The sequence below is a fragment of the Girardinichthys multiradiatus genome, chromosome 7 (genome assembly GCF_021462225.1).
Source record: "Girardinichthys multiradiatus isolate DD_20200921_A chromosome 7, DD_fGirMul_XY1, whole genome shotgun sequence".
Taxonomy (NCBI): Eukaryota; Metazoa; Chordata; class Actinopteri; order Cyprinodontiformes; family Goodeidae; genus Girardinichthys; species Girardinichthys multiradiatus.
In genome coordinates this window covers 3,636,140-3,659,224 of record NC_061800.1, presented here as the reverse complement: position 1 = coordinate 3,659,224, position 23,085 = coordinate 3,636,140, and the positions used below count along the sequence as shown (strand labels likewise).

General features: G+C 40.0%; 1 protein-coding gene and 1 long non-coding RNA gene across 2 annotated transcripts; both read right to left on the bottom strand.

Annotated features, from left to right (window-relative positions):
- Positions 1 to 1,506: 1,506 nt before the first annotated feature.
- On the bottom strand, positions 1,507 to 19,926 carry LOC124871917. The gene is made up of 3 exons (XR_007039159.1): positions 19,615 to 19,926; positions 1,897 to 1,972; positions 1,507 to 1,768 (listed from the first exon to the last, which is right to left on the bottom strand). It is a non-coding gene; the product is annotated as an uncharacterized LOC124871917 (long non-coding RNA).
- On the bottom strand, positions 6,387 to 7,466 carry LOC124871916 (trace amine-associated receptor 13c-like). Its single transcript, XM_047371538.1, has 2 exons — positions 7,297 to 7,466; positions 6,387 to 7,197 (listed from the first exon to the last, which is right to left on the bottom strand). The coding sequence occupies exons 1-2, from the start codon at positions 7,464 to 7,466 to the stop codon at positions 6,387 to 6,389; spliced, it is 981 nt and encodes a 326-aa protein (XP_047227494.1).
- Positions 19,927 to 23,085: the final 3,159 nt, after the last annotated feature.

The window sequence follows — 23,085 nt, the reverse complement described above, 5'->3', positions numbered from 1 at the left end:
AGTGTGCAATAAATCTAAAATATATGAATGTTACATTTTCATCATAACATTATGGAAAATAATGAACTTTATCACAATATGCTAATATTTTGAGAAGGACCTGTATATGGCGTGAAAACCAGGTGGAGTAAGGAGACAGATTAACTTGACGACAAAACAAAAGCATGACCAGGAAAATAAACAGAAACATGATTCAAAACTTGAACAGTGAAAAACATAAGGAAAACCCCGAAACCAAAAACCAAACAACCCCAAATCATGACAGAAAAGCAACACAAAGTGAATACAGGTTTGGATAGAAACGTTTCTTTTGTTTCCAACACTCCAGGGGATTCTCCAGTCTTCCAATGGTTGGTTCATGCAGGTAAGTTTGGACCTCCACTGTCACATCTGTGTGACATCTTGTTACCTTGTCTGCTGTACTGTGGTGTCCAAACAATGCCACAGTTTACTACCTAAGCCAAAAAGACTGTTTAGTGACTGAATACAATAATATAATGACAACGTATGCATTTACCTTGAGTCACAAGCTGAGAGGTGAGGCTGAAGATGAAGCTATGGGAGAAACTGTTGAACCAGATAATGATGAGTGTCGTATAACAGCAGCACATTCAGAAGGGAGATGTCTCAGCATCTGCTGCTTTATTGGGGCTAAATAAACCTAGCTTTTTAAATCTAGGATGGAGTAGTGTTGTCAGTGGCATTATGCTCATGGACTGCAAAGTATAAAGCTTATCCCTTAACTGTCTTCTAAGACTGTCATTAATTGCTGTGCACTCTGGTGTTATTCCCATTTCCTTGTCGTCCAGTGCGTGGTGTAGCATTGACAGCAGTGGAATTGCCTTTGATACAGACACCCTCTTTTCCTCAGAAAGCTAAATTGTGGCATCATTAAATGGGGAAAGCACTTTGAGCAATAATGTCATACTGTTGTGATGAGAGAGGGCTAATGTCAATGCGTAGGCCTGCCAAAGCTGGTTCTACAGGTTTTCTGAGGCCATAGAGACGTTAAGGCATTAGGTATGTGCTGTTTCAACATATATCCACTTCTTGAACTAGCTTCAGTATTGGCAGGCCCATTTGCTGCAGCACTTCTAAAAAATCAGCCAAAAATTATATGAATTAAAGGGTCAATGAAACAGCAACTCAAACAAAACAGCATCATTTTTAATATTGCAATGAACAAAATGAATTACCTTTGCAGTGGTACTGCCTTTTATATTATTGAATTTAAAATATGTGCCACACAATTTGTGTGACGCACAGAAAGTTCCTTGGCACAAGCGCCTATATTTGCTGCTTCATCATTCACAAGACAAGTAACTTTATTGGCAATACCCCACTCTGACATAAGTGCTGTTGTTACATGTGGTACATTTTCTGCAGTATGTGTATGAGGGAAATGCACTCCTAAAACAACAGAATTCAGAGGTGCTAGCATCTATGAAATGGCAGGTCACAGCTAGATAGGTATCAGTGTTGATCAAGGTCCACATATCTGATGTCAAAGTAACAGCTGAGGCTTTTGTCACAATACTTTTGGTTTTCACCTCATGCTCAACCATTGCTTTCAAAGCCTACATGAAAGAAGAGAGGATTCTTTGAATGCTATTATGGTAGGTGGATACACACCTACCTTGTGCGGAGAACATAGGTAGGGTTCAAAGCCGCCACAATCTTTCTAAACCCAATATCCTCCACAATACTAAAGAGCTGGGTATCCTCAATCTCTATACTGACCAAGGCCATATCCACATTATTCTTCTCCCTGATGGGAAAACATATGATACGTGAACTTGATTTAAAAACAATATATAGTAATGTACCATGTCATACAAATGCACAATATAAATGTTTGTAAGCTGTCTATGCATCCTGCATCCTATAAACATTTACCTGAGCACGGCCCTGCTTGATTAGTCTCATTGTTTTCATGCATGGCTCTACAATGTCTCAGCATAGATGAGGTGACCTTATTGGGAGACATAAGATCAAAATGTTGCCAGACAGGAGAAAACGTCCTCTTTCTAGCTGGTTCCACTGCAAACAAGTACCGTTAAACAGAATAAAAGCACACATGATGCTATGGAATCCCAACACAACAAAATCTGAAGGGATGAGCAGCAGCGTTTTGCTGCCCCTTATATTTCGAATTAACCACAATTAGGCGAAGCAGTTCCTGAATCTGTCATGTGGTGCTGCTGGCTCTCAAGGCCTTGATCACCACCACTTACGTCATCAACACAAGCCTAGTGTAAGAATTATGATTATTGATTAATTAATATTTATCAAGAATTATAATTTAAAATCATAATTTGAAAAAGATTAATTTCTTAACCAAAAATCATTACTTACAAATCAAAATCAGAGATGACCTCTGGTGTTGTAATTATGGCTCAAAGCCCTTGATAATTACAATTATTAAATTCTCAGTAATAATTGATAACTATTACTAGATGTCACTGTTTAATCAACCTTTCCACCGGAATGTGGAGGAACTTTGTCCTTATTTTGACAGACAAATCACTCTTGCTCAAAATAAACACAAAAGCTCTCTCTTTATCTACGTAAATATTTATTAAATCAACAGCCCTGATACACCTCAGTAGTCCGATTAAATAATCTTCACCTAATCAAACATGCAAAGTTCTACATAAAAGGGGTAAAATATCTAACTAAACAAAATAAAACAACATTGAGTGTGTATGAAATCAAACCAGCAGTTATGGCAGTTATGGCAAAATACAAGAGAAATATGGTGCTGAACAAAGCTTTGGGAGCTTCAACCATTAAAAACACGAAGGTGAAGACAAAGAAAAATGGTTTAGCTTCACCATGAGGTTATTATCGCAGTTCAATTTTACAGTGCACCTGCACTCAGGTTTTCATACAGTAAAACACAACTTTCAAAGCTCGGTGGCTTCAGAGTCCAGAAATCATAAAAATTCTATAACACAGGCATGCACATCCACTTCGAACACATTGGACTATAAATAGCGATTCTAAATTGCCCTAAAATCCTACTCTGTCCTGCCCAAGCTATTTCTAATAAAAATAAAAACAAAATGGGATTATTTGGTTGTAGTCTTCTGAAGGGAGAGAGAAAAGGGGAGTTGCTGCGCTTCCGCTTTTAACTCCAAGAAGCGGTCGGCGTCGTCCTTGGCCTCCTTTGGCAAAAAGAAACAATATGACGGACCGTCAACAGTCAACTGGAACAAAAACAAGGAAGGCAATTTCTAGACGCAGCCAAGGGGGGGAGGGGGTCTGGTTTGGGGACCAATCAATTTCGTCTCTTCTTTTTGCAGATGACGTGGTCCTGCTGGCCCCCTCTAGTCAAGACCTACAGCATGCGATGGGGCGGTTCGCAGCCGAGTGTGAAGCAGCTGGCCATGGTAATCGACCAGAAAAGGGTGGCTTGTCCTTTTCAGGTTGGAGGGGAGTTCCTGCCTCAAGTGGAGGAGTTCAAATATCTCGGGGTCTTGTTCACGAGTGAGGGAAGAATGGAGCAGGAGATCGACAGACGGATCGGTGCGGCTGCCGCATTAATGGGGGCACTGTGCCGGTCCGTTGTGGTGAAGAGAGAGCTGAGCCGAAAAGCGAAGCTCTCGATTTACCGGTACATTCCTACCCTCACCTATGGCCATGAACTTTGGGTCATGACCGAAAGAACAAGATCCCGGATACAACCGGCTGAAATGAGCTTCCTCCGTAGGGTGGCCCGGCACTCCCTTAGAGATAGGGTGAGGAGCTCGGCCATCCGGGAGGGGCGCGGAGAAGAGCCACTGCTCCTCCACATCGAGAGGAGCCAGTTTAGGTGGCTCGGGCATCTATACCAGATGCCTCCTGGACGCCTTCCTCGGGAGCTGTTCCAGGCACGTCCCACTGGGAGGAGGCCCAGGGGATGGCCCAGGACACGCTGGAGGGACTATGTCTCTCGGCTGGCCTGGGAACGCCTTGGGCTCCCCCCGGAGGAGCTGGAGGAGGTGTCTGGGGAGAGGGACATCTGGGTGTCTCTGCTGAGTCTGCTGCCCCCACGACCCTGTCCCGGATAAGCGGAAGACGACGAGTACGAGCATAATAACTGAACCAAACATTAACATTAGATATCATCTGACTGAATTACATGTGCTTAACTTCCACCCATTCAGAAAACCAAGTAGGAGTAGTAAAACGATGTACCGGGAGGTAGCTGTTCCCTTCGGGTTTAGCGAGCCTCGACTGCCTGGTCTGCTGATAGCTGGCAAGGCGAGCTGGCTGCTAGCACAGCGGAAGCTAAAAACATTGTTTTGTTAATTTTGTTTCACATAAAGTGCAATATATTTCACTTTTTTCACAACTTTTCTCTCTCCTCTGCCATTGTTACTTCCATCTGAACAATCTACTTCGACCCGCAATGAATCATAGGATAGGGTGGGCCATGAATGATACACCAGACCCATCCTTTAAATATGGCGAAAAGAAGGACACATTTGTTGGCCGCATTTGGAGGAGCCGTCGAATTTGACCAACTTCCGTCGCCTCGATATGATGAATTGGCTTATAATTCCTTCAAAGGATGCAGCTTCTGAATTTGGACACTGCATCTGTGTTTGATTACTCTGACTTTCCTCAGGGACCTGGATGTGTGACACAAAAAACTGAATTTTGGAACTGAAATTGAATTATAAAACTGAAAGTAGTCAAACTGAATTTTCAATAAAACAAAATACATTTTCAAAGTGAATAAATTCAGTTTGAAACAATTAAATTCAGTTTAATTACAAGAATACAGATTTAGTCTGAGCATTTAAATTTAGTTTCTGATGGTACAAGTGGTCTTAATATTCTTTCGTATACTGATTTAGAGTATTAACCGACTGCAAGTTAAGAAGTGCAGATGATCTGCTGAGCCTGTCTAACTCTGTGTTCAGAGTGAAGTTAAAATCTCCCACAACAAATGCTGTTCCAATCTGGGTTGAAAGGCCAGAAAAGCAGCTAAAAATTGTGGCCATCCACATTTGGACTGTATATATTATTAAAATGGCCACACCTCTCTGCTTTGAATCATAGCTAACTAAATAAGAATAAGGAAACTGTTCATTACAACATTATAATATGATTTAATATGATCCTGCTGTTAAAGCCACTGTATTATTTCAATCATTGATGAGTCTGAGCTCACTGGAAACTGAGCAAAACAGTTATTACGCAAAGTGGTTATTGAAGTCATTAGTTTCACTCTCAAACAAAACTGATGTTTTTAAAAGGCTATGATTTGTGAATTAAAAAGGAATGTGAGATTTTCACTGATTTGCACTTAAGGTAATTCCGCAAATGACCAATCGTACCACAGATATGAAGCAGAAATAATATGTATTTTCTAATAGAATACATACTGAACTGAAACAACATTTACAGTTCTTTTCAAATTCAAATTCAAATTAATCCCAGAAAAACTATTAAACTTAACTAATATGCAAATACCTATAGGATAACAAAACAAGTTAATGGAAATCAAAACCAATCAGGAGACTGCAAACGGAAATCAAACACATCTTCTAATATTTGCATTAAAAAGTCTTAAATTAAGTCATCATAGTTTGTCATAGAACCTGCAGCAACTCACTTCTGAATTCCAAGCACTACATTTTCTCTCCATGGCTGCTTTCATGATACAAACATTCACAGAAACAATCCTTGTTTTTGAGGACAGAATTTCTTCATATTTTACTGTTACTTGTTGCTAAAAGTAGTGCTCTTTGGCTATGGTAGAGAAGAAAGAACAGGTTAACTTGTGCTACACCCAACATAGTTCCACCACCAAACAGCCATGCCTTCTGAAAACCAATCAGCATCCAAAAAAGGTTTTAACATTTTGAACAATAAAATGGCACATTGAAACTACTCTATTCTGTTATCAGTGACAAAGCCTTATTTGGCATAGCAGCAGTCAAAGCCTAATTATGAAAGCTGTTTGCATGTCTCCACTGGTAGTTTTGATGATTTATCTTTTGCAACAAGCTACTTAATAGCTTACCAAACGCATTTAAAACAATCTTTCACAAAAGAAATCATTGTCTCATACTGCCACTGCACTCTCATAACACTTGATTCTAATGTGATACACCATTGTACTATTAAGCAGTATATGTGAGCAGAAATCTGTATTTTTATTTTCTAAAGAAAACTAAAAGTTAATCTTTTATTGTTATTGCTACCTCCTATAAAGATCAAAACTATAAGCCTAGTGACTTTTACATGGTGCAGAGAACAAAAAACTAGTCGCAATATTAGGTTAGGATCTTTTTGTATCTGGATACTGGCTTTGTTATATTGATGTTCAGTTGGTTGGTAAAATGCTCTGGATCTTTGTACATTTGAATCTCATTTTAGTATATCTATGCTCTTCAAACTATATTGGTTTCACATGAACCAGGCTTCAGGATCTGCAGTGTAACAATTAATTTAAGAGATTTTCTAAACCAGGGGTAAAATAATACATAGATTAGAGGGTTCAGGGTGGAATTAAAATAGAACAGAAGGAAGGCCATAGATGAAGCACTGACCCCTGCATCCTTAGCCAACAGTGTAACACAATAATATGGGCTGGTGCATATCAGAAACACGACTACAACAATTCCAAGGATAACAGCTGCCTTAATTTCAGATTTCATTGCTGTGACTCTCACTGAACGCTGAAGTGAGATTGCTGCAACCTGAGACTGCATGACCCGAGCTTGAGACACAACCACTACAAACACTCTCATATACAGAATAATGATCACAGTGACAGGACCAATGAAGGAAAACAAAAGGTCAAAAACCTCTCCAATATAATCAACACCAACTGCACACTCTCCAGAGCAGGAATTATATCTGCCTGGTTTTTGCAGGTTATTTCTCAGCAGTAGACTGTGAAAAAGAACAGAGGAAATCCAACAAATTATGGCCCAAATTTTTGCTCTTTCTGCAGTGACTTGACTTGTGTAATATAAGGGCTGACAAATGGCTATGTAGCGGTCAACAGAAATAAGCACCATAGTTCCTACGGAAGCAGAAGTAATTGCATAATCTGAAACTAAGTAGACAGCACACATAATGTCCCCAAGATACCAGCAGCCATCTATCAGCATTATCTGAAATACAATGAGGAATCCCACCAAGCAATCTGAAACAGCCAAGGAGAGCAGGAGGATGTTGGTGGGGCTGTGGAGCTTCCTACAGAAATTAGAAAACCATATACATTAGCAACATTTTTAATTTAAGGAAATAAGTTCAGTACATGTCAATTTTTAAATAGTTAAATATTTTAATTACTTAAAATGGCAGACAGAGACAACAACCAGTAAGTTAAAAATCACAGTAAGAAGAGAGATCGAGGATAGTGTAACATAAATAAGCATGGATACTGAAGGAGGACGCATTGTCTTCCTGCAGGATGAGTTGAGGTGTTGATAACAGAGTTCATGTTCTTCAACTGTTTGCATTTTAGAAAGATACTGTACAAAGGGAGATGAGAAGACACTGAACACCACCAGCTTTCAATCAGAAACTAATTTACGTGTCTCTCTTCCTGGGTGATGCAGAGGCTGGATCTCATTATTTGGTCTATGCCCACTGGGACAGGTTATCAAGTGTGAAGTTGGTTGCAATATTAAGTATCAGATTCTGATGTCGAGCTTTCAAATTGACAATTTACAGTATTTTATAATGTCTCTTTCAGATTGTAGCCTCCAAGACACATACCACGTTTATCACAAAGTAGTAAAGACAAAAGGACAAGTGAGATCTCTATGAAGATTGATAAAGGAAGTAAAGAGTCAAACTAAATTACTAGAATGTCAAAAACTTGCAGAAAAACATTCAGCATTTTGAAAACAACTGATTGAGATATAGATAAAATGAATGTCCCTCATATTAGCCATATCTCAAATACCACCAGCGATGTGAACGTTACTTTAAAAAAGTAACTAGTTATTGTTACCAGTTAGTTCTCCCAAAAAGTAACTGAGTTAGTAATTCAGTTACTGCACTGTCAAAGTAACTAGTCACTAGACAAAGTAACTATTCAGTTATTTTTTAGAATCTAAAATGATGTTATAAATTGCTGACTAGAAAAATCAAGCCTTTTCTGTTTGCAAGGTGTAGGATTGCCGGAGCTCGCGCTGGCCGCGTCAGGGCTCCGGTTGTTAGCCACAAGTGTTGTGGAGGGGTGAGACAATGCGAGGTGCTTCATATGGTTGGAGTTGCTTGTGACAGACATGGATACCTTTTGTTCCCAGACATAACTTTCAAATCACATGAACATTTTTGCTTTTAACTTCTGCGAACGTGAAATGTTGCCTTTGACTTTACAAGACTCCCCTCCATCGTCATGTTTCTCTCTTGCTGTTGGTTTACTCTGTCTGTATGGTGAAAATCCGCCTACCTGATGGCTTCTCAGCTAATTGGCGTCAGGTACGCCACTATTTGTCCGTGCAAAAAAAGCATGCAGGTTTGGTTGTTGAAGTGTGTTTACCTGCTCTGTTAAATTGACTGGATTGTCCTTTTTAATGACCTTATATTATTATACAACAGGACGGCATGCCACAATGGAGGACTGATTCCGACAGATTTAAAAATACAGAAATAAATAAATGCTCTATAAATAACTAAGCATACGATTAAATGCACAGGAAATACAGTAAATAAATAAATGTAGGCAGTAATTAAATTATAAGATGAGACATAAATGTATATATCCCTTTTAATCTGCTTCTTTTATTCATCTTTGTAATATATACCTTATTTATTTATTATCAATTATGTATTTTTAACTTATGAATGATTTATTTTTTAAATCTATTTATGTGTGTTTTAATATTTTCTGTCTGTTTATTTCTTTTGTAATTTTTTACTCATTTACTGCATGTCCTTTTTAAATTTCTGTATGCATTTCTGCCTCATTATGCAAATGATGAAAGGCTGTCAGGGGTCAACCTCTGCCTATTGGTTGGTTAGCATTAACTTGCATAGGTGGAATCTAAATGACTTTTCCCAACCAAAGAAAATGGCGAACTCAGCAGGCAGACGTTCAGTGAACCCGAGGAAGGTCAGAGGAGTTACTTGTAAGTTAGCTAGCAAGCTTTTCACTGTCATGTTGTCTCTCTAATTTGGGGAAACTTAGCTAATCCAAAATGGTCTGAGCATTATTCAAAGATAACTTTGAGGTAATTTAACACTTGCTGAGCGATTTGTGCCATGGTTGGTCTTAGAGCTCAACATCACAGTTGTAATATTTTAGACCACTTTCTGTTCTAGCTTAGACTCTGGTAAGAGCAGAGGAAATGGACTCTAGATGAACAATAAATGGTGCACAAACCCAAATGTCATTAATAAACACTGCTCTCTGGACATATCAATAAATGCTCATCCTTTCAATATGCCGAAAAAAATTCACGGTTGCCATGGTTACTACTATGTGCATACCATCAGTAGCGGTGACGGGCAATCAGCTAACCATCATTAACAAACAGCCGAGTGTACATCGTGATGGAATTTTTTTATAATAGCAAAATACTTCAGCAAAGCAAATCTAAAGACTGTCCTCCCAAAATTCAGTTAGAATGCTGTGAATGATTTACCTGCACTACAATTTCATTTGAATTTTCCCACATAACATTTTTAAATGTAATCCTCTTTGAGTGAGTGTAATATGCTGAATTAGTTTGTTATCATTAATATTAGGTTGCTGGTTGAAGAACCATCTCCAGCTGCAAAAGTTTTCAGGGAGAGCCCATCAAGGGAACATGCATCTGGGAAACCTCTTAAAATGAAGATGGATGCAAGGGAGTCTGAGTAGGACAGAGTATGTGCACTCCTCTCATTTTACAAACAGCAACATGAATGAGTCTGTCTGCTACATTGTACCCTTGAAAGCTAAAAATATAAAATAGTATTTTGTGAAAATGGCTTGGAAAATTACTATAAATTACGATGTGAAACTGTTTCAGTGTTTTGTTATTCTTCTTTTCAGATGATGCTGCTGTTGGTGATGTAGTCATGTGATATTTTAGGACAAACTCTTACCAAGGCTTACCTAGATCTAGACTGAACCCAAGAACAATTCCAACATGTTTACATACAGTTAAAGAGGATTATCATAGCTTCGGGGAAACCCAGGCTAAAATAACAAAAAACTGACCAAAAGGACCTCAAACAAAAATGCAATATGCTTACCTACCTAACATAACCAGGTGAAAACATTCAAACAAAAACCGCAGTTCAACCCTTACTCAAAACATGAAAACACAAAATATTGACCATTATAAACAATATGTTTCATGTTGTAACAGAAACTAAGTATATATCGTAGATACAAATCAAAGGGTTCACCTTTTTTGTTGTTCAAAGTCCCCCAATGTTCATTTTATCAGTCCCGATTGACACTGGCAGTCCCACTGGATTTTCAGGCACCCTGACTCCAAGTTGAAGTTCAGCAGACAAGATAAACTTCCAAAACAAAACATGATAGTGATATCTCTTTATATATATATGTGAAAATTAGGCCGATGATGTAAATCATATTGTCATCTGCAGCCTCTCCTTGTCCACCAGCTACTTGGGAGATTCGGTACTTACCGGAGAAACACCCTGTGAGTTAATCTGGGTTTCCATATTTCTCAGTACCTCACCACTGATGTCCTGCATTAAATCACCTTGAAGCAATAGAGCTTCTCTCTGTTCAGTATCTTCCCCTTTGTAATCAAAGTTTCCAGCCAGGGAAGGATATTTTCCTGCTGCCTTCAAATTGTCATTTGTACTTCCATCATGTTGTTTCAGCTCTGTTAAGTTCTGTTTCAACCTGTTTCTGTATTTTTGACCCTCCTCTTTTGATAACTTTAAAATGTTCAACTCAAGTTCTCTCTTCGCCACTCTTTGTTTTTTGCCTTATAATACAGAATTCGAGTCGCCATTTGTTCACATAGAGACAGATCAAGCTTCCATTTTCAGGCCATGGTGAGAACAATCTACATGTCCTTTTCTCCCATTTTTTAGAAAACTTTGGGATCTGTGCAGCATAATCTGGGTTCTTACACCCGAAAAAGGTTGTTTGTATTTTTTCCAAAAGTTCAATATTAATTAGGAAGTGTTGTTTATTTTCTTTTTATTAGTAGTAGTAAATATTTATTATTTTCCTATCTAAAATCAAATGATCTTTGATGGTAGTCTTTGAAAATTAATTAAGCCTCATGCAGTCAAAGTATTTTTGGTTAAATATTTTAAGTTTAGTAAGGAACCAATTACTGCTTATTTTATTTTGTTTCTTTTTAGTATTTTATTTAGTTAGGCAATGTGCTCGTAAGTGTAAAACTTACAAGTATGTTGCTTCTCAAAGTGTACTTTTACCATTCAGTAAATCAGTTAATTAAACGGCTGTACAACATTTTTCATTAAATATGTGCAACAAGACTGTGACTTACCGTAAAGTAATCCTATGCTTTTACTTTTATCAACTGTTGATTTATTTCAAACATGTAAAAATCTCATTTGTCTTGTATGGAGTTATTGCAAAGGCCTTAAATCAGTATCTTTTAAGCTTAAATAATCCATCTTCAGATATCAGTCCACTGACGAATACAACTATAAATGTTCTTAAATGAGACACTTCTCTAAGTTTCCAATTGCAACTTTTATATAGCCTAAGACAAAATGCAAACTGGGAGGGGAGGGTGGCCTGGAGAGAGGAGAGAGAGAGAGGATCCAGTTAGAGAGAGAGGAGGAGGGAGGAGGGACAGTGTGTGTGTTTTGACCCAAGCTGGAAATCTTTTTTCCTTCTCTCTTTTCTGTTGGCATGGCTTTGTTTTTGTGTATCTCAATGACACCCTAATCAACTCCTGAGACCTCGCCGAACACCGTCATCATGTCCACCCGGTCTGGCAACCTCTCCTCGAGAACCAACTCTTTGTTAAGGTGGAGAAATGCGAGTTCCATCAGCTTTCAGTCACCTTCCTGGTATTCATCTTGGAGGGTGGGCAGGTTTGGTCCGATCCTGAGAAGATCAAGGCCGTGCTCGACTGGCCCATCCCCGACACATGAAAACAACTCCAGTGTTTTTTTAGGATTTACAAACTTCTACAGACGATTTATCCAAAACTTTAGCCAAACTGCAGCTCCCCTCACAGCACTTACCTCCACCGAGGTTCAGTTCAACTGGACTTCAGAAGCCAACTCTGCCTTCACCTTTTTTAAAAATAAGTTCGCTCAAGCACCCATTTTAATCCATCCAGACCCATCTAACCAGTTCACTTTAGAGGCGGACGCCTCTGACACCGGTGTAGGTGCTGTGCTCTCTCAAAGTTCCAAGACTGATGGAAAACTTTACCCCTGTGCCTTTTTCTCCCGCAGATTGTCAGACACGGAGCGAAACTACGACGCGGGGGACCGGGAACTGCTCACCATTAAATTGGCCTTGGAAGAATGGCGGCACTGGCTCGAGGGTGCTGACCATAAAAATGTATCATATCTCCAGACGGCTTACCGCTAAAATCTCGCCAGTCACGCTGGTCTCTGTTTTTCTCCCGTTTTCTCTTACAGACCCGGTTCCAAAAATGTTAAGCCCGATGCCCTGTCCCACCAGTAGTCACTAGATAATTCAGAAAAACAGCCAGCCAGCATTCTGCCTCCCAGTTGCACTGTGGGAGCCGTCACATGGGAGATCGAGAACATTGTCTCACAGGCAATGTACCAGTAACTTCACTACTGCCGATCCCTCAACCTCAGTGGAACCAAACACCCACAGGTGGCTACACTCATCATACTCACCATCAAATCAATTACCTTGTTTCCCAGAGCTCCAGCTCCTCGTTCAGACTCCAGGACTCCAACCGTTTATCCTCCCTGAACTTAATCTCTTACCGGTAAGCAAATCAGCCTTACTAAATACCTTCTCACTTGGAAAATCCAACCACTTACCTGTCATCCTTCCCCTTGTAGTTGGTGTGTTTCCAGTCCAAGTCCACTTCATCACTTCCTGTAAAATGTTGGGACCCACAGCCATGGATTTCAACATTAAACTCCGATACGGACTTTCCTGGAACTTTTCAAAATAAAGTGCATTAACCTTCTTCCGGCACAGCCAGGAAACGGGATAACTGCGGACTTCCTGTGACGCCATTACCCAAATAAAAGCACAGCTGTTGCTACATCCGCTCTCTTTCCACACGGCCTTTGAGAAGGACCGGTCAGGGGAGGCCCAGCGCGCTGATGTCTTTTGCTGGCAAAAAGACATAAACTCTTTAACTGGATCCAAGGAAGCCATACGATCATCGATCATATGCAAAGATAGGTACGGCTGAAATACTGTCTGTGTATCTGGTATTTTCAAACATAAATAACATTGCATGGTAATGTTGCATCACTCTTTTCGGTCATGGTTCTCAATCATCTTCAATCAACTTGTTTATATTGTATATAGCCCATTAGTCTTCCCTATTCTTTAATTCTCCTCGGTAGTTAGTTGGATTGTTTTAGCATAGTAAAGAGTTTGTTAATTGTAATATGTTTGACTTTGAGTTGACTTATTTTAAGAAATTATGTGAATTCATTCCATATACAGGGGTTGGACCATGAAACTGAAACACCTGTCATTTTAGTGTGAGAGGTTTCATGGCTTGAATTGGACCAGCCTGGTAGCCAGTCTTAATTGATTGCACATTGCACCAGTAAGAGCAGAGTGTGAAGGTTCAATTAGCAGGGTAAGAGCACAGTTCTGCTCAAAATATTGAAATGCACACAACATTATGGGTGACATACCAGAGTTCAAAAGAGAACAAATTGTTGGTGCACGTCTTGCTGGCGCATCTGTGACCAAGACAGCAAGTCTTTGTGATGTATCAAGAGCCACGGTATCCAGGGTAATGTCAGCATACCACCAAGAAGGACGGACCACATCCAACAGGATTAACTGTGGACACAAGAGGAAGCTGTCTGAAAGGGATGTTCGGGTGCTAACCCGGATTGTATCCAAAAAACATAAAACCACGGCTGCCCAAATCACGGCAGAATTAAATGTGCATCTCAACTCTCCTGTTTCCACCAGAACTGTCCGTTGGGAGCTCCACAGGGTCAATATACACAGCCGGGCTGCTATAGCCAAACCTTTGGTCACTACTGCCAATGCCAAACATCGGTTTCAATGGTGTAAGGAGCGCAAATCTTGGGCTGTGTCAATGTGAAACATGTATTTTTCTCTGATGAGTCCACCTTTACTGTTTTCCCCAAGAGTTACGGTGTGGAGAAGCCCCAAAGAAGCGTACCTCCCAGACTGTTGCATGCCCAGAGTGAAGCATGGGGGTGGATCAGTGATGGTGTGGGCTGCCATATCATGGCATTCCCTTGGCCCAATACTTGTGCTAGATGGGCGCATCACTGCCAAGGACTACCTAACCATTCTTGAGAACCATGTGCATCCAATGGTTCAAACATTGTATCCTGATGACAGTGCAGTGTATCAGAAGAACAATGCACTAATACACACAGCAAGACTGGTGAAAGATTGGTTTGATGAACATGAAAGTGAAGTTGAACATCTCCCATGGCGTGCACAGTCACCAGATCTAAATATTATTGAGTCACTTTGTGGTGTTTTGGAGGAGCAAGTCAGGAAACGATTTCCTCCACCAGTATCACGTAGTGACCTGGCCACTATCCTGCAAGAAGAATGGCTTAAAATCCCTCTGACCACTGTGCAGGACTTGTATATGTCATTCCCAAGACGAATTGACGCTGTATTGGCCACAAAAGGAGGCCCTACACCATACTAATAAATTATTGTGGTCTAAAACCAGGTGTTTCAGTTTCATTGTCCAACCCCTGTAAATCCACCGGCTACATAATCTCAAGGTCACAACATGCCTTAATCATCATCATCATCTGAACGTAACTCTGTTGTTTCTAACAGTGACATATGAGGCACAGGAAGTTCCTTTGACATTGCAGTAACAATCACATAATTAATCATTGTTCTTGCACATGGAATACAACACCACAACAGACAATTATACCTAGCAGGATTCCCAGAGAAAGTATTACTGACACTATGAGAGTTGCATATTTCCCAAATTGCTTCTCCACCCACTAGTAATACAATCATTTTCAGCAAACTGTTCATTAAGTGACTGGAATTTGGAGAGCTTTTGTTACAGACCATCAGAAATAGTATTATTAGGAATGTCAGTGTAACATTGATCTCCAAACGTAACACAAACGCCTTCCGTTTTCAGCCAAAAGCATATTCAAAGCCATTCTATTTTGCCAGGTCATAAGTGTATTGGGTGCCAACTGCAATGCCAATCCCTTTTATAGCTTCAAGTGTAGCATTAATGAACCTTTGCTGACCCGGGACGGCCGCTTCGAGGACTACAGCCTCTATATGTGGTCGCGTGCTGTTGGACCATGTTTTGCTGAATATTGGACCATTTCCACATTGCTGGACGCCCCCAGGCCTTCCGGCATCATCGACCATTTTGTATCCCAGGACACTCCGCTACTACAAATCCCAGCGGGAACCGCGGCTGATAGGACGGGGGCGTCGCAGTTCTGATGACACAGTCAACTATATAACAGAGTATGAGACGGCCCACCATTGCTTTTCAGCTTGGAACCGAGACGCGGTTACCTCGCAACTGGAGCGTCATTCTGGAGAAGAATCTCACACGTGGGCTTTCATTCATTCTCCCAGTTGGCCAACGAGAAGAAATTCATGAAAGAAGTTTCTGGGACAAGAAAATCCGAAATTTCACTTTGCTGATCGAAGACGTGAATTTAACACGTAACAAAAAAAAAAACGCAGAGGTCTCAAGGAGACGGAATCGCCACCCTTGTTTTTGTTCCAGTCGACTGTTGATGGTCCGTGATACTGCTTTTCTGCCAAGGAAGCCAGAATTAAAATGGACCGTTCTACTTTGAGTTATCCACGGATGCATGGAAACTCTTCCCCCCCTTCTCTCTCCTCTCCTCTGATCCAGAGGGGACACCACCAAGTAATTTTGTTCTTTTTTAATTTTGTTTCTTTATTAGAAATAGCTTGGGCAGGATGGAGTAGGATTTTAGGCGATTTAGAATCGCCACTTATAGTCCAATGTGTTCTAAATTGTATGTCCATGCAACATTTTATTGAAACTTTGATTGCTGTGCATATCTGAAAGCCGCTGTGCTTTTCAAGCTGCGTGTGTTTTGCTGTGTTGTTTAAGACCTGAGAGCAAGCTCAGGGCCCATTTTAAAGTTGGACTCTCATAATAACTCCATGGTGAAAATCAACCATTTTCTTTCTCTTCAACTTCATATTTATTAGTTGCCGCCAAACGTTTTACAACCCTTTGTTTGCGCGGACTCCCCAGTAGTGGAGGATGTTTTATGACATACAGTAACTAAGCTACACTTTGGGAGTGGCCTCCCAGAGCTTCGTTCAACCATATTCCTTTTGTATATTGCCATAACTGGAGCTAAAGCTAATGCTAAGCTAGCAACCCCTTACCACTACTAAAAAAACCGTGTAAAACACGGAGAGTCCCCAAACGTTAAAAGCAGCAACAGAAAGTAGGTGTTTTAACGTGCTTATGTATTAGAACAAGTACGAGGTATCACAGTAGAGAGAAATCAGATCAAATGAGAGAGCCTTCACACACCAAACAATCCACCGAGTGCAACAGCGAAAACAGGAAGTGACGAATACGCCTTACCACGCCTGTCCAGCAGAGGAGCCAATCAAAATAACTGCATGAATCACAACGATACAGCTGAAAAGAGTCTCTTACCTAATTATATGTGCTCTCTTTCAGACTCTAACCTTGAAAACTGGCTCAGAGTTAATCTGTTCTTCCTTTCTAGATGAAATGACTAAAGGAGCTACATCCATTAACATTTACTTTTCCTTCCCATAGAATGTACTCCATTGTTAGATTTATGATTATTGATTAATTCTTTATCAATAATTATAATTAAAATCATAATTTGACTAAATTAACCAAAATTCTCATTTATGAATCGAGACCAGAGATGTCTTCTGGTGTTGTAATTGTGGCTCAACGCCTTTGATAATTACAACCGTTAAATACTCAGTAATAATTAATAACTATTACCAGAGAGGTTACTGTTTAATCGACCGTTTCAGCTGAAACGTGTGGAACTTCAACCTTATCTTGACTGACAAATCACTCTTGCACAAAATAAACACAAAACGCCTTTTGTTTATCTATGTGAACATTTATTAAATCACAGCCCTGATACAATCGGTTCTTCCGATTTAATAATCTTCACCTACTCAAACATGCAAAGTTCTACACAAAAGGGGTAAAATATCTAACTAAACAAAATAAAACAAAACAGTAGTGGATCAAACCAGCAGTTATGGCAAAAATGATAATATGACAAAGGGATGTGGTGGTGAGTGGAGGTTGGGGCGCAATGTAACTCAGTTATACTCAGTCATAAAACATTCCCCAATGCTGGGCGAGGTGAGCAGACAAAGGGTTATAAAACTTTTGGCGGCAAGCTAAAAGGTTGAAGACAAAGAAAATGGGGAATTTCACCATGAGGTTATTATAACAGTCCAGTGCAAGCGCTTCCACCTTGCTCAGGTGACTGTCCACCTTGCTCAGGTGTTGAACAACCCCGCAAAACACACACAAAGCTGGGTAGCGCAGCGGCTTCCAGACATCCAACGCGGCACATCAAAGTTTCAGTAAAAAGGTTACATGCATAAATAATTCAGAACACATTAGATTAAATAGTGAATCTAATCACATTAAAACCTCCTGTACCCTGCCCAGACTTTCTAAGAAATAAATAAAAATAAAGGATGGGTTTTACTTGTCGTTGTCTTCCTTCTGAGCGGAGTTGAGAGAGAGTGGGGTGGAAGTTGGAAGTTAATGCGTGTCCACAGTTAACTTCAGGAAAAGCGGTCAATCTTCGTCCTCTGGCCTCCTTGGCCAAAGGGAAAAATATGATCTGACCATCACAGTCGACTAGAACAAAAACAAGGTGGTGATTCGTCTCTTTGAAACTCCGTGGGTTTTTTTTTTTGTTACGTGTTAAACTCATTTCGGCAAAGTGAAATTTCTGGCCTTCTTATTCCAGAAACCTCTGTTATGAATTTTTCATTGGCCAATGAAGGAGAATAAATGAAATCCACCCAGGACACTCCATGTGATGCTTCAGATGTTGGTAACTGTGTCATGGTCTCCAGCTGAAGGCAAATGGCGGTTCGTCTAATCCTCTGTTATATAGTTGACGGTGGCCTCAGGGCTGCGACGCCCCTGTCTTATCAGCCGCAAGGGCCGCTGGGTTTTGTAGGACAGACTATCCTGCGGTACAAAATGGCCGATGCCATTGGAAAGGCATAGTGGTGTCCAAAAACATGCAAATGGTTCAATATTCAGCAAATATGTGGTTCAACACCAGGATCAGTGCTTCTGTGTTCTTTTTGTGTCTCTGTTCTGTTCTCTCAAACCCACAGTCAGTCGTGGCAGATGATCGCTGGTTCTGCTGGAGGTTTCTTCCTGTTAAAAGAGAGTTTTTCCTCTCCACTGTTGCTACATGCATGCTCAGTATGAGGGATTGGTTCAAGGTCAACGCCAGTGACTGAAGACTGAGTACTGGTGTGTTCATAAATAATTATTTGGTCAGGTACTTTCATTGGAGGGTGGACAGAGTATGCTTCTACCTTGGTTCTGGAGTCGGAGAATAACAGGAAGCTGCCAGCTTAATCCTTGGAAACAAAATCCAGACAAATTTCACCAAACGTTGGTAAACTTGATCTTCCAGAAATCTCTGGAGCCAAAAACAGTGTTCAACAAAGATAATCAAAGGTTCAGGTTTCTGCCTGTGAAAGATCACACACAAAGTCAGCATAGAGACAAGGAACGAAGCATGGCTTAGTAGTGGCTGAGTTTGTTACCACTGAAGGCAAACACTGGCATTGAAGTGCTGGCAGCCTCCTGCTTAAATACTCCTCAAAGCAATCAGCAGATCAGTTGCACCTGTCACCCAGCACTCCTGAGAAACTCTGGAACCATCTGGAAACTGAAAACAAAATTACAAACAAAGCACAACACACACACTAAACCCAGAACCTCGACATGTACCTGACTTTGTAAAGTGCCTTGAGACGACATGTGTTGTGAATTGGCGCTATATAAATAAACTGAATTGAATTAAATTAAAATTTTGAGTGTGATTATGTGTTAAGATACGGTTAGAATTCCCACCATTTGGTGAGATGCTATGGTTTTTTGTTAATAATGATCAATTCTTAATAATAATTAACTAAATGTAATTATTAAGTGCTGTAAGCCTAATAATCACACCACCAGAGTGTATCTTTGATCTTTACCTGTAAGAAATGATTTTTGGTTAGAATTAATTTCTTCTAATTATGATTTTTTATTACAATATTTGATAAATATTTCTAATCAATAATCATAAACCCTTACACAGATGAGCCATTATTTAATTAACATAATTATTCAATACTTATGGCTACCATGCTTCATTCTGTTGTCATATCAGCTCTTGCCTGCCGTATTTTGAAGGTGCTTGTCCATATGTTTAGACACAAAAATGTTTTTTCTATTGAGCTGAGATTTGTTTACTCACCGAAAACAGATGACAAGGCATTCAGCAGCAGGGATAAAGCACCTGTAGTTGGTGTCCTGGAGGCTGATTCATCCCCCAAGGCGGGACAGAAGACCCTCAGACTACGTCCTGAATAGAGAGAAGTACCGCTGACACTGACCGTCATCCAGACACAGCTCCTGGAGTAGGTGGTAGTACTCTCCAAATAGGTTCCGTCTCTGGAGAATCTGGTGAACCCAGGAGCGTCAACGACAAAGCCGTTGTTCGGCTTTCCATGCATAACACACATAAAGTAACTCGCTCCATGTTAAGTTGAAACTGGCAAGCAGCAGATACAGGGGTTGGACAATGAAACTGAAACACCTGGTTTTAGACCACAATATTTATTAGTATGGTGTAGGGCCTCCTTTTGCAGCCAATGCAGCGTGAATTTGTCTTGGGAATGACATATACAAGTCCTGCACAGTGGTCAGAGGGATTTTAAGCCATTCTTCTTGCAAGATAGTGGCCAGGTCTCACTACGTGATACTGGTGGAGGAAAACATTTCCTGACTCGCTCCTCCAAAACACCACAAAGTGGATCAATAATATTTAGATCTGGTGACTGTGCAGGCCATGGGAGATGTTCAATTTCACTTTCATGTTCATCAAACCAATCTTTCACCAGTTTTGCTGTGTGTATTGGTGCACCGCCTTCAGGATACAATGTTTGAACCATTGGATGCACATGGTCCTCAAGAATGGTTCGGTAGTCCTTGGCAGTGATGCGCCCATCTAGCACAAGTATTGGGCCAAGGGAATGCCATGATATGGCAGCCCAAACCATCACTGATCCACCCCCATGCTTCACTCTGGGCATGCAGCAGTCTGGGTGGTACACTTCTTTGGGGCTTCTCCACACCGTAACTCTCCTGGATGTGGGGAAAACAGTAAAGGTGGACTCATCAATTCAATTAAATTTAATTCAGTTTTATTTATATAACGCCAAATAACAATACATGTTGTCTCAAGGCACTTCACAACAGTCAGGTACATACATTCCAATTAATCCTAACAATTGAACAGTGCAGTCGGAGTTAGCTTTTTATTCAAATTGGATAAAAAGTTTTTCTATCTAAGGAAACCCAGCAGATTGCATCCAGTCAGTGACTTGAAGCATTCCCTCCTTCCAGGGAACAATACATGTTTCACATTGTCCACAGCCCAAGATTTGCGCTCCTTGCACCGTTGAATCCGACGTTTGGCATTGGCATGATTGACCAAAGGTTTGGCTATAGCAGCCCGGTCGTGTATATTGATCTTGTGGAGCTCCCGACGGACAGTTCTGGTGGAAACAGGAGAGTTGAGGTGCACATTTAATTCTGCCGTGATATGGGCAGCCGTGGTTTTATGTTTTTTGGATACAATCAGGGTTAGCACCCGAACATCCCTTTCACACAGCTTCCTCTTGCATCCACAGTTAATCCTGTTGGATGTGGTTTGTCCTTCTTGGTGGTATGCTGACATTACCCTGGATACCGTGGCTCTTGATACATCACAAAGACTTGCTGTCTTGGTCACAGATGCGCCAGCAAGACGTGCACCAACAATTTGTCCTCTTTTGAACTCTGGTATGTCACCCATAATGTTGTGTGCATTTCAATATTTTGAGCAAAACTGTGCTCTTACCCAGCTAATTGAACCTTCACACTCTGCTCTTACTGGTGCAATGTGCAATCAATGAAGACTGGCTACCAGGCTGGTCCAATTTAGCCTTGAAACCTCCCACACTAAAATGACAGGTGTTTCAGTTTCATTGTCCAACCCCTGTAACTCCTATTTGATGACAGGGGGAAGCGAGTGGAGCATTGTTGCACGTTGGCCAAGCGAATTGCTGGCGAAATGTCAGGTGAGCGACAGCATGTGCGACCAAAATTTCACTGGATTTGGAGCCAGTATGAACGCACCATTATAGCTTCATCTGCAATGCTCCACTTGTGAAAGAAAATCTGTTGGGCTTCTTCCTGGCACTCAGACAAGTTTTAATGCTACTCTTCCAGAGTGGACGCATTTAAAAAAACAAAAAAAGAGGCAGAAGTATTCAGTCTTTTCTAACAGAACATATACTGAACCAAAGTAACATTTACAGTTAAATTTTAAATTAAACCAATAAACAAATATTGGACTTTACTTAAATAATATGCAAAGAAATATCAGACAACAAAACAAGTTAATGTAAATCAAAACCATTCGGGGGCAGCAAATGGATTTCAATACCTTCTAATTTTTGCATTACAAAGTCTTAAATTAAAAGTCGTAGTTTGTCATTGAATTCGCAGAAACTGACTTCTGAATTCCAAGCACTTCATTTTCAGAATCAGAATCAGCTTTATTGCCAAGTTTGTACATACAAACAAGGAATTTGACTCCGGTACACTTTGCTCTCTGGTTTTTGTTTTTTGCATTAAAGAATATACATATATACAATATACAAATATACACATATATAAATATATACATTTTCTCCATGGCTGCTTTCATCATACGATTATCCACAGAAACAATCCTAGTTTTTACGGATAGAATTTCTTTATGTTTCACTGTTGTGTGTTGCTGAACGTAGCGCTCTTTACCTAAGGTAGAGAGGATATAACAGGTTAACTTGTGCTACACCCAATGTGATTTCACCACAAATATATACCACAAACAGCCATGCTTTCTAAAAACAAATCAGCAACCAGGAAACGTTTTAACTTTTTGAACAATAAAATCGCACATTGAAACTACCCTACTCAGTTATCAGTGACAAAGCCTTCTTTGGCATAACAGCAGTCGAAGCCTAATTATAAAAGCTGTTTGCATGTCTCAACTGCTAGTTTTGATGATTTATATTTTGCATCAAGCTACTTAATAGCTTTTCAAAAACATTTAAAACAATATTTCACAAAAATCCTTGTCTTATACTACCACTCCATAACAACAGAATATCCATGTTATACAGCATTGGACTAATAAAAGCATACAAGACAGTGCATATGCTTTTTTTTTACTTCAAGAGTGAGCAGAAACATGTATTTTTATTTCCTAAACAAAATGATATGTTAAACTTTCACCAAAATGTTTTTTTCTTTTTTCTTTACTGCTAACTGCTTATAAAAATAAAAACTCTAAGCTTCATGACTTTCACATGGTGCAGAAAATAAAAAACTAGTCGCAATATTAAGTTAGGAACTTTTTGTATCTGGATACTGGCTTTGATATACTGATATCTGTGAGTGATGAGTTTATAGATTTCAGATTATACCTTTCTAAAATTGGTCATTTATGTTCACTTATTTGGGAAAATGCTAAATCTGCAACTGGTCTATACCGACAGCGGTAGAACACACTTCTCGTAATGATAGAATTGTTAATATTTTATGGGGCATTTACTAGGGAATGTCAATATCAAGAAGAGTTTCTTAATATCCGGATTTTGTACATTTCAATCTCATTTTAGTATATCTATGCTCT

Coding starts and splice junctions, on each gene's coding strand:
- LOC124871916 (XM_047371538.1), bottom strand. CDS start 7,466: ATGCAAACAGTTGAAGAACATGAACTCTGTTATCAACACCTCAACTCA. Junction 7,198..7,296: donor GTCTCTGTCTGCCATTTTAA/GTAATTAAAATA, acceptor TAATTTCTGTAG/GAAGCTCCACAGCCCCACCA.